We start from the raw sequence: 12,192 nt of genomic DNA, 5'->3' as shown, positions 1-12,192 counted from the left end.
AGAAATATCAACTCCCCAATTCTTTCCAACTCCAGTGTGCCCTGAGACAACAAGTAACACCCATAAGTTCTAGGGTCCTTGTATTAGCACTGAGCTGGTCCCAGGAAGTGGGTAAAAATGTTGTCCCAGGAGGTTCCCAGTATCTCCTTGTAATTGACCTAGAGGCACATCACATCCGGGCTTCTAACCCGGCTGCTATAGCTCTCCGGGCCTCTGCACCTGCTCACAAAGGGATCCCCCCCCCAGACGGCCCCAAATGAAGCTTTGTTAAATCATCCCCTATTGCTGAACAAACTCACTGCTCCACCGTTCAAAAAACAGAAGGCATAAAGGTGAATACAGACGTAAGAAAGGAGTTCACATGTGGTCTTGCAGCCTTTCCATATAGTCTCTAAGGTCTCGGGGGCCCCCCAGCCCGGTGTCCTGGCAGACCCACTTGATGTTGTCCTCACTGTCAAACAGGATGGAGTTGGTGTAAGGGCTACCGTCCTCCGGGAGGATGGTGGTGTAGGAAGTAAACTTGACTCTCTTCCGCTTTGGGCCTGATGGGTTTATAAGCTCACTTTTAATGTCTTTCTCATAGACATAGTCAGAGGGTCTAAGCAGTTGACTATGAAAGTCTTCTGGGAGCCGCCGTTGAGAAGGAAGTTCCTCTCCTCGAACTGCAGTCCCCTGTCTATCATGGTCGTGCACTCCTCCGACGAGAGGGTGATGTCCACGGGGTTCTCCAGAAGTTCCACTTCATTCCCAAGCCAGACCCAGTCATGGGAATGGGGGATGTTGTCTTGTTCGCTCACAGCGAATCTTTTGTGTCTGTATTTCCAAGCAAATGCCACACAGTTGGTCAAGAAGACCAAAATGGCCAGGCAGAAGACACAGAGCAGAGCGTACATGCCGATCTCCAAGTCAGTTAACCCCCTTGAGGTCACTGTCAGGTCACTGGGATTACCGGGTTCCGGTAACTTCCCTTGAGTGGGGAAGCTTGTGAAGGCATCTGGACCGCCACTCTTGAGTGACTTCTTATCCTTTCCTTCCTGGGGAGACTGTGGGGTTGTGCTTTTGTTGCTACGTTCCTCTTGGCCAACAGAGGCGCCATGTTGGAACCACTCCTGACCTGCTCTCTCCTGGTTTCCCTCACGCTCGATGGAATTGCTGAAGTGGTCTTTGTATTCCCGACTGATGCCCTCAATATAGTTGCTGCTTCCTTGGTGCTCATCAATATTTGGTTCAAATCTGACCTTGACATTTCCTTTACCCACGGCAAGAACACTCTTCCTCTTGGTCTTCTGACAGGGCTCACTAATCATCATTTCTAATTTAATCAAGGGCCCTTGCCCTTCACCCTGTGCGACCACAATCGGCCATCCGGACGGAAGGTTTGCCTGGACAGACACCACCATTTCATCCAATGATGACACAGCAACTGAAAAATCCTTGGGATCGTAAATGTCTAAGGGTGTCACCGAACCATCACTGAACAAAATTCCGCGATTCAGAAAAATGAAGTTAAGCCTTATGCTGTAATTTATTTCCTTCAAGTCTGTAAACACGGACACAAATTTATAAACCACACATGTGGTTTCTTATGAGATATGTTTTCAATACACAGGCAGAGAACAATAAATATGTTTTAAAATCTGGATCGGTTGCTATCATACATTAAACTGGCATAAATAATGGGCTGTAAATGCACTGGTGTGAGGGGCAAATTTGTGTACCGTAGTGAATGCAGTCCTGTGTATATCAGCTTAGTGAATGTCATAGAACAGAATTTGACTCTGAATTTTTCAAAGAGTTTGGAAGATCACATGACACATCTGAATCAATTTCAGGTGCAACTACTCAGGCTACGGCTCGAGATGATATCACTTCAAGCATCCTTTATTAGAAAGACATGCTCATTTGAAGTATCTGAGAAAAGATGTATTATGGGGACTGGCATGCTTGAGAGACACAATGACCTTGGTATAATTCGACTGGATTTGCTACAAGTTTAAAGATGGAGCAGAGGTTTAAAGTTGCCCATAATGAATATAAACCAACAGATGTCTGGGGCCTCTTAGCCATACTTCTTTAAATAGCAGAAATAGAACTTGCCAGTATCAATTATTCCTTATTTTAGAAAGGAGAACACACGTGATCCTTTGATCATGGTCTACCAGGAGTCCCCCATCACAGATAACCCACTGCAAAGTGGTATTTGGACCCAGGGTTAGTGTGTAAAATATATAAGAGGACAATTTATCCAAAGTACTGAGCACTTTTCTCAGAGACAAGACAGACCGGAGAGAAAGCAGAAAGAAGTTTCAAGGACCCCCCGTCCTAGCTACGAGTGCTCTCCTGATCTCCTCCGCAGTGTGAGAGGGAGGGAAGTGGTCTCAACTGACCGGGGACAAAAGGACCCTGGAATCCCACCTGCTGCGGGGCCTGGAGAACGTCCTGGGCAGACACCGTCGAGACGATGGCTCTCTTGTCCGCTCTGTGAGGCTGCAGGGCAAGGGACAAGCCGGCCACCAGCTGCACGCCCAGGTCCGCGATGGTGACGCGGTCATCCAGCACGATCGCCGTCTTCTCAGCCAGGATGGAGTCGGACAGAGGTGAGAGTACCTTCAAAGGAAGCGAGCAGGCTCCAGTCTCTGCTGCACACGTCATTAAAGGGGGAAAAGGAAAGAAAAACGTAGAATGATTACCGAAAAAAGTGGGGCTTTGTACGCAGATGATGACTTCATTTCGATCACTTGTTTGTCACCCACCCTTTAAACCCCAAAGTGCACTCTCGGTGCTAAATGAAAGTCTCTAAAAAGTAGGAACTAACTCAGAGCAAAAAAAGCAAAAAACTGCCCTTCCGTTTATCCAGCTGTGGTGACAGATGCAGGGAAAGTCAGCTGCCACATTAGCAGGAAACCTTCCTCCCACGGACGAGCTATGGCTGAAGTGTCAGAACCACCCTTTTATTTGGGGGACTGCTACCTTTTTTAGCCCCCGAGAAACACTGTGCTCTAATAATCCAAGATTATCAGAAACCTTGCTCTTTGAAATCCTGTCGTCAGCCAGAATGAACCTCTCTCTCTTGCCTTGAGGACCTAAGTCACTTTGACACAGAGAAGCAAACCTGATTTCCAACACCCGGGCAGGATTTCAGATAATGCAACACTCCCCACGCATGTGAGTTATGCATCGCACTAGCAAGCAGGACCCTGGGTCCACGGCGGGTCCGGACTGATGCCGACAGCTCCGCATCTCCTGAGCTACCCACACTCTGCTGGATTAGAATCTGACCTGCCCTCAGCCCTTGCCGGCTTCCTATCAGACTCTATCTCTTTGGTCCAATACGATTTCCCACATTTCCTCTGAGTGTGGTATCCTAAGAGCAGTAGGGCAGTAACCTGACTCTGTCAGACAACAGATTTGCACCCGGTGATCTGAGGACAGATGGTCTGGAGCTAGGACAACTTGCTGAAATGCAAATGGCTTAGAAGAGCATTTTTTTAATGTTTAATTACACCCCCCCATTAAAAAACAAGAAACTATAAATAGATCAACCTAATATATTTTACTTTCTTTGATTTATACAATATTAGTCATTTGTTTTCTTCCAAGAGCTTGATTTAATTTAGTGATAATTCCCCCAAATTAAAGAATATTACCTCCCTGCTGGTGTTGGCCCATTAGAGCACAGAAAATGTAACATTTTCCTCAAAACTAATAGTTATATTTTGACAATCTTTTTACTAAAAATATTTAGAGAAATGGTGTCTCGCCTTCTTCCTCTGCTTAATTTTTGCTCTTTGAGTAGTCCGATGTTTATAACGTCATAATTGTAGATCCTGGCAGCACCATTGAGCTCGCTGGGAAAATTCAGTGCAAAAAGGAATCTTAATGGCCTTAGAAAGTCATTTCACCTCATAAAACATCAATTTGCAACCAGAGTGATTCAGACCTGGACTAATGCAATATCAATAAAGCAGCTTTTGCAAAATCACATTTGGGCGAACCCTAAATTGTGATGTGATAAGGAATATTTAAACACTTTGTGAAGATAATGATCTGCTCTATAATCTCTCCACAGCCATCCTAGTAAAATTAACTGTGAAATATTTTCAATAAGCGTCTAAGAAAAGAGAAAGCATGACATCAGGGAACGATGCGTGTGCGTGTAAATAAATACGGCAAACCAAATGTGTCCCGACATCGCCAAGCGCCCTGAGGTTGACAGCCGCTAAGACCAGGGACAGAAGTTCGCTTTCACTGCCTGTCGTCACACAGCATCCCCTGGTGAAGGGGTGAGGACTCTGATCTCAAGAGCGTCTCTAATTTGCAGGAGCTTCTCTGTGGTTAAGTAAACATGAATTTCTGAATATGTGGTCTAAAGGCTGATGGATTCTGTGTGTTGTGTCCATGCCTCCCGCCCATGTACAAACAGACACGTGCACAGGAGGCCTCACACGAACGTGTCCGACACAAGCAAAGAACGGGCTGAGTATTTGGGGAAAGCGTCCAGCAGTGCATTAAAGCCGCATCGTGGTTACTCCCGGCTCCCGGCCCACCAGGGTCCGGCCGCCCTGCAGCTGCGCGATCCTCGGCTCCTCCACCTTCCTGAGACCGGCCACGAGGTCAGTGATGTCGAACAGCCAGTCGGGGCCCAGCAGGGAGCTCAGCTGACCCACGTCGGGCGCCTCGGCCACGAACTGGTAAGGACGCGCACCGTGGCGTGCTGGTACTGCCCTTCCTCTCCTCGTCCTCCTCGTCCTCGCTCTCGCAGGTGGGCCTGGGGCACAAACGAATCTGCTCATCATCAGGGGTGTTTCAAATATCCTCAATTTTCCAGCAACCGTGGGGCTGCGGTTCTGAAATGATGGGACCTGGATCCTCTCCCGGCCAAACGTGTGCGTCCACGGATTCACTCACAATGTCTTCGGCCATCAGGCAAGAGGGGTGTTTTCCCGGTGCCAGAGCTGTGTGCTTCCCGCCCAGAACTCCAGAAACAAAGACACGGTCTCTTGCCTTCAACCTGTTTTTGCTCAAGGGCAAGATCCAGCCAGCCGGAGAGGAGGCCGCAGGATGAAGAGGGGGTCAGCGGTTCCAGACTTCCCTGCACTGTGGCATCGCCCTGGGGTGATCGCGCTGCCCCGTTTCAGCCCACGGCAATGTAATCAGGGTGACTCGGGGTCCGAGCCGGGAATCCACATAATTCAAAGGGCCCTGGCGATTCCAATGGACAGCCGTTTGGGAACCAGTAGTCTGAGCTCCGGCATGTAACACAATTAGCCCCACTGCCCTGCTCCGCCCTCCCTCAGACTAGGGACGTGGGCGCGCAGATTCTCGTTCTCCTCCCCTGGGAAATCGGGGCTGCCCACCCCTGCTGCGGTTGGAGCGGGAAAGGGAACGACACGGGCCACGTTGGCTGGCCTGAGACCAGCTCCCGAGCAACAGAATTTGAGAGAGATTGTGTTATTAACATTGCGAGGACAGGTGCTAGGGGACATCTCAGCGGAGCTCAGCTCTGCTTCCAGGGGGAGGCCGGAATTGGTGTGGTTGAAAGGGGCTCATTACGAGCAACAAAACACAAAGGTCCACCTCCTGACCCTCCACTGAGGACAGAAGAGCAACTATGACAACAAAAGATGCTCGAAGTTGCTCCTAGCGCTCAGAAAACGCCGAGGGTTTGGGGAGCCGCGAGCCAGGAACCACAGACAAAGACCCAAACACACATTTCTTGTAAATCACGGTATCACTGGCGGGGTCCACGTGGCGTCAGCTCTCGGGGGAACAGCGACGGCCACCATCCCTGCGGTCACTTCGCACATTTACCTGGTTTCCAGCCACGGGGCTCCTGCCAGCTGCCCAGCGTCCCCAGCGGGGCATCAGCAGCTGCCCAGCACGCACAGCCCGGCACCCTTCCCTCACGACGCAGGACCCCACTCTCGTCTAGCACCAAAATCCGCCCGGCGGCCGCGCGGGGAAAGGAGCAGAGTGGCCATTAGCGGCCCACACTGTCTCGTCAAATAATAGCAGCCACTTAAGGGCTGTCAGACTTCATAGGACATAAACGCTTTCCTCTCTAATCCACTTTCTGTTTACACACGGGATAGGCACTTCATCCCCTCATTTCAGCTTTTCTTCTGCCTCAAAAAATCAGATCCTCAGCCCCAGGCAGTTATCGGCTCCCTCATTAGGCCCCCATGCTGGGGAATTCATTGCCTCCGAAACGCTTGATTCCTTGAGCTGATAGCTGTTTCTAACGTCAAGGCAAAAACCACCACGGAAATCACTTATTTATGATGATATTTGGGAAAGTTGCCTTTTCTTCTTTCTCCCCCCAGGGTGTTTATACTGGGTGTCTCTTTATAGACTCCGCTACACCTGTTACGGACGAGCTATTATAAAAGCAAATGTATGTTGCTGTGTTTTGCTTTGTGACGATGTTAGCAACCACGGAGCTGCAAGCACGCTGCTCTAACGTGGGCCACTGCCGGTTCCTGATCAAATGTTTGGATAAAGGGAGCACAGGCCAGCAGCTGGGAAGGGGAGCAGCGGGGATGGGGAGCTCGGAATCTCACTCACTCATTCCCAACCTCTATTCCCCGCTCTTCAGCCCCAGGGAAGCCAAGGCTCCCAATTTGTCAGCAGAGGTCAGAAATCTGGTCTTTTTAAAAAAAATAATAACAATAACTTTTGTGGTAAGAACATTTCACATGAGATCTACCCTTCTAAATCTTTAAGTGTAATATATAACACATATGTTTTCCAGACCAGATGAAACATATTTAAGGAACAGATTCGCTCATAGGAGTAAGAGGTTTGGGAATTCAGGCTTCAAGGTCACCCCCAGCAGAAGTTCTCGCAGACTATTCAGGTCGTGACTCTCCCCTGGATGTGATGTGACTGAACCCTCCACCACCACCACCACCACCACCGATGTTTTTCTGGTTTCCTCAGAGCAGTCGCTGTACCACCTGCTAAGATCAGTGCAGCCCACAGGAAGCACTCACTGCAGGTCTCAAGCCCCTCCTTGGCCTTAGGCGGGGCGCAGGACAGGTAGGGAGAGAGAATGAGTCACCCAGGTTCACCCCAGGGTCTGAGAAAGGATTCTAAGTTGATTTCCAAGTACTCCATTAGTGACAGTCTAAAAGACAAAAGCAAACCACACAGAAAACAAGACTTCTTCCTGACCCTGAAAAATAGTAAGTACTGGGTCCCTCCCAGTTTCAGCAGAGTGAGACGTGTGTCTTCAGGAAGGTGGTATTTCAGAGGACACTCAGACCACAGGAAGGGGATCTTCTCCCGTGGTCAAGGGCACCCCCACTCCCAGCCAGAGCCTCCTGACCCCTCATGAGAGATCGCTCCCCCCAGCCTCAGGGGCAGGGTCCTGCAGAGGCCCACACACCCTGCAGGTGGGAGGGCAGACGCTTCCCCCACTGGAAGAGGACCCTGGGCTTCTCTCCATTGCCTCCCCTGCCCCCACAACAACTGTTTCCATGTGTGTTCATACGTGTAACGTGTGCATCCCCACTGAGGTTCTCTGCCCTTCACTGCGCATTTTTCTAATCCCATTCACTGCTTTCCTTTTACTTCTCCAGGCTCTTTTGGTTTCCAGTATCATTTCTTCATTACAAGGAGCTGGGCTTCTTGGAGGCAAGGATGCTTGTAGGACTGGGGCTGGCAGTACATCTGTCCCCCTTCCTGCATTTCAGCAGGTGATCCTCCTCTGGCTTCTAGCCTAGCTGCTGGGTCTATGCCGTTCATCTCATCACGTGGGTAATTGTCACCTCACATCATCAGCCGGAGAGGGGAGGTACTGCTTATGCACTCTGTGTGTGTGTAGTACACATGTATAGTAATGACATATATAAATACAAAATGTAAGATATAATGATACATATTGTATATAGTAACACGCTATATACAGTATATATGTATTGTATATAATTTGTATGTATGTTTTAATGAATTATTGTGCACTTCCTGCGTATTTTATATTTATATGACATATAAATGTGATCTTTGCATGCATCATATGAATTACATATTCATTATGTATATTTATGTTATATAGCATAGGTATAAGTCTATGTATGCTTTATGGGTTATTGTGTATTTCATGTATATTTTATATTTAGAGAACATAAATGTTTTACCGTACATGCATTATCCATATTTAGGTTTATGTATAGATAGAGTCCTTGGATTACAGAACACGAGTAGGAAGTGCTATTATCATTCTCAGCTGCCTAAGAAGAAACTCAGGACCGGGCAGTACGAGTAACGAGCCCAGGGTCACGGAGCTGTGCGTGGCAGAGCCGGGACCCACACCTGCACGCCTGCTCCGGCATCTGCACCTTTCAGCAACACACGGTTATCTGGAAGAAAGCAGGAGTTTAATCTGTGTGCCCCCCTCCCCCCAGTTTGCCACTGTATCCATCTGTCTGTTTCAGTTGCAAGAACCTGGCCATGCATTATTACAGCTCCTCCCATCACCCCGCGTGCAGCCTGCCAGATGTGAAGCCACGTGTCAAGGAAGAAAAGCTACAGAATCCGATGGTATGTTTCTCACCCACACACGAGAAATGCATATCCCTATATGAAGATGTGCAAACTATATAAAAGAAATGTAACGGTCCTTTTTCATCCAAACCTAAAGGATAGTTAATATTCTTTGCAAAAATGATTGCTTAGCCTCTGCCACTTAAGGAGCACTGAGATCAGTTTTTGGTTTTGCCTCTATTCAAATAGCCGCTGCAATCCGAGCAGGGCTAAAGCCGCCACTCTACGTGGAGCGCTTCCCATGCACTGGGCACTGTTCGTAGAACTTAATGTGCACTGTACCCATTTAATCCTCATGGTACTTGTATAAGGTCAAGTATTCTTTTCTCATTATGCACCCAACGAAGCTCAGAGAGGCCAGTTCGTCAGGGGTACAGAGCTAGCAAGAGGCTGAGTCAGGATTTGGGCTCCTGCCACCTGGATGCAAAACCAGTGTTCCTAACAAGTTTGGGTTAATAGCTCAGCACAAATACACAGGACAGAAGCCATGGCCTTCTCTCTCAGGCAGTGTGGACCCGCTGAGACGCAGGAAAATGAGCATGCAGAGAGAACTTTGCGATCGATCTCCACGGTCTTCCAACTAAACTCCCAGGGTGAGGGGGCAGGATCACCAGCTCAGTGCAGCGGCTTGGATCAAGGGAAACTGAGCCCACCTGGCTCTCCCTTGCCTGCCTGTGTCCCCAGGTCAGACACTTACTCTCCTGAGCACTAAACATACAGAGTACGCAACAATTAGTAAACTCATCGGGGTTCGGTATGGGCAAATACAATTTTAAAATAAGAAAAACTGATCTATTTGGAGAACGTGTATGAAATGGATTAGATCTGCTTGGCTCTGTAAAATGGTAGAATTTCTTTCTGTCTTTGCAATTTCTGAGCAAACCACTATGATTCACATCCCATTCTGGTTTAATACTGACTCCATAATGCCACTGTTTTCTTTCTCCCCTACTTTTTTTGGTGAGGTTTTCTGAGTTGGTGGAAGATGCTGTTTATAATCATATTTCCCTAAAGCTCCCGTGGGGCCTGCGGGGGTCTGGGGGATGAACATATTCACCGGCGGTCTTCACCTCCGACCTGTAAGAAGGGTCCACTGTTCACCTTAATTCGAGACCCACAACATCTTCGAGAGACTCCTGAGACCTCGCTCAGTCCACCTCCATTAGAGGGCACAGAATCTTTCTGGATTCTGTGTGATGGGCCCTCACTATGAGAAACCCAAGACATGTTAGTCTTTTTCCTCCAAGGTAAAAGCTCAGCCCCCAAACACTTTCGATAACGTTTCGCTATTTCTAGATAAGTATCTGCCAACACTTATTCCTCGTCGAAACTTCACAGCATCCCGGGCCAAGGACTACAGCTCAGGACAAAGTTTAGCAGATGCTTATTTGCAGGATGTTTTCATGTGAGCATCTCATCTCTGAACTCGGGGGATTTTAAAAGCACCACCAATGCTTGTTAGCTTAGGAAAAGATCCAAGCCCTTCGCATTCATCAAACGGTGCCCCAGAAGGGATCAGGAGCTGTTTATCTGGAGAAAGCCCAGCATATGGCGCTGCCCGGCTCCCCGCGCCCGCCCGACTGCGCTCACCGGGCCTGCTGCACAGAGACGCTCGTAATGAGGTTCCATTGGCACAGATGTTGAAGCCAAAGCTTAGACGTTCAAAGTTTGCACATAAATTAGTCACACGTACGCACACAAACACACATAAGGTATTTTGGCAGGATAAACAGATTTTCAAGGGGGAAAATAAGAGAGAGAAAGTTCCGGAGCATTTTGCAACTTCTATTAAAGCTACACAGGAAATTTCTATTAGGATAAAACAGCACTTGGAAAATAGGAGACTCGTGCATTGTTTATACACGGTATGAGGCATCAAGAGCAGAGAGTCTACTTCTGTGATTCCCGGGACCGACCGAAGTAAGTGCCACCAGTGGCCTCTCAACCACCCATTCTACAAAGAGACTGGGAGAGGGCCTTTGAAGACCCAAGTGGACAGACCCAGCAGACACAAGACATGTCCCTCGTTGCCAGGAGAAGGCCGGCCCTCCAAACTCTCACTCTCACTGCGTATCTCCACAAGAGAACCAGGCATTCAGGATCTAGCCAAGCCCTGGTGTCCCAGGGGGGCGTTCTCAGTGCATAAGCACCGTGCTCAGCATTATAAAATGCGGTACCATTGATGAAGCTTGTGTTCTCTCCGCCATGAATAGAGACTCATGACACCCCTGCCTACAAGAGATTTTCTGAGCTGCCTGAGAACATTTGTCTGCAAGCACCGAGCTCCTCCATTGCCATAACCCGTGATTCAATTCACAAGAAGGTAATTTGACCATAAAGTCTCATGAATAAAGGAGTGGCATGAGGTACTGATCGGACTAGGTAAGCCAGCACAACACAGCACAACACAGCACAACACAACACAACGCGGCACAGCCCTGCATGGCCCCAAGCCACACACAGCGCCAGGTCTGCTGAGATGCATGCGGGGATATCGAGACCAGGCAAACTGGAATGAGCATATCTCACCCAAGAAAGGCAGCCAGCATACCTAGAACAAATTGCTTCCATGGAGGAATGTTGGCTCTGCCCTTTGAGGGCACCCGATTTTTTTCAAAAGAGGCACGACATCCAGGTTGAGAGTGAAATCTATCAGATTTCGACACTGGCTGCTAATAGGAAAACAGTGAGACGTGACCCTGGCCAAACAAAGCAAGTCTTGGGACTGTATTTGCCTTAAGAATTGCTGTTTTCCAGTCTTGAGCATATGCTTTCCTTGACAGTGTGACTGCAATGCCCAGCAAAGGAAACTGAGGAAGGAAACTGTTTATTTTTTCAAGGTATGAAACTATCTGGTACAAATGTGCACCTTATTGATACGCTGGTCCAATCCTTATTAGACACTTCTCTGGGCTCCCACAGATTGTAACAGAAATGGGAAAGTTTTCATCACTTTGGTGAATGTTGCGGGATCCTTACAGGCTCTGGGGAGGGAGGGGGCGGGGCACTTGCCCTGGGGAAGAATCTGGATTCTGGGGAGAGGCGTGCAAAGATCAATGAGTGATGTCTTCCTTGGACGGGTGCTAGGGAGCTATGACATGTGTGTCTCACCTCTACCATTTCTGCTACAAATTCAAGTCCAAATTCCTTAGAAGGTTCCGCAGGTTCTTCAAATCCTAATGACACAAAGTTTCCAAGATGCTTCTTGGCAGCAACGATTGGCGTCTTCATCCCTTTTACCCAAAGCCAAAAATCACAGAAGCAGCATTTCAACCCATAATGTAGGATCTGTTACTCTCCCGAAAACCAACTCTCTCTCTTTTGAGGTAGTAACCCTTAGTTATCTGCACACCCATCTCCCCTCATGGACAGAAGGGGACCGCGGCTTCAGATCCTCCATGGTTTTCCTCTCATGGAATCTGCTTATGTGCTCATGAGAAGTCAGCTGTGATTTTTTAAAAACCCAGACAAAATTCACATAGCATGAAATTCACCTTGTGAAGTATACAAGCTGGTGGGTTTTTAGTAGATCCACAGTGTGTAAAAATCACCATGTACCTTTAGAACACTTTCACCACCCCCAGAAGAAACCGCACACTCATTAGACGGCACTCTTCCGTCCGCACTCCCCTCCCCCACCAGCCCCTG

General features: G+C 48.4%; 1 protein-coding gene across 1 annotated transcript; it reads right to left on the bottom strand.

Annotated features, from left to right (window-relative positions):
* Positions 1–357: 357 nt before the first annotated feature.
* LOC103661243 (transmembrane protein 132B-like) lies at positions 358–5,786 on the bottom strand. Its single transcript, XM_008688953.2, is given in 8 exon segments — positions 358–620; positions 623–1,532; positions 2,416–2,607; positions 3,387–3,390; positions 4,519–4,693; positions 4,696–4,722; positions 4,725–4,768; positions 5,728–5,786. Coding segments are annotated over 8 exon segments (1,674 nt in total).
* Between the last annotated feature and the right edge of the window lie 6,406 nt (positions 5,787–12,192).

This window comes from Ursus maritimus, unplaced genomic scaffold, assembly GCF_017311325.1.
Source record: "Ursus maritimus isolate PB19 unplaced genomic scaffold, ASM1731132v1 scaffold_33, whole genome shotgun sequence".
Taxonomy (NCBI): Eukaryota; Metazoa; Chordata; class Mammalia; order Carnivora; family Ursidae; genus Ursus; species Ursus maritimus.
The sequence above is the reverse complement of the archived record's forward strand: the minus strand, read 5'-3'. Positions and strand labels throughout refer to the sequence as shown.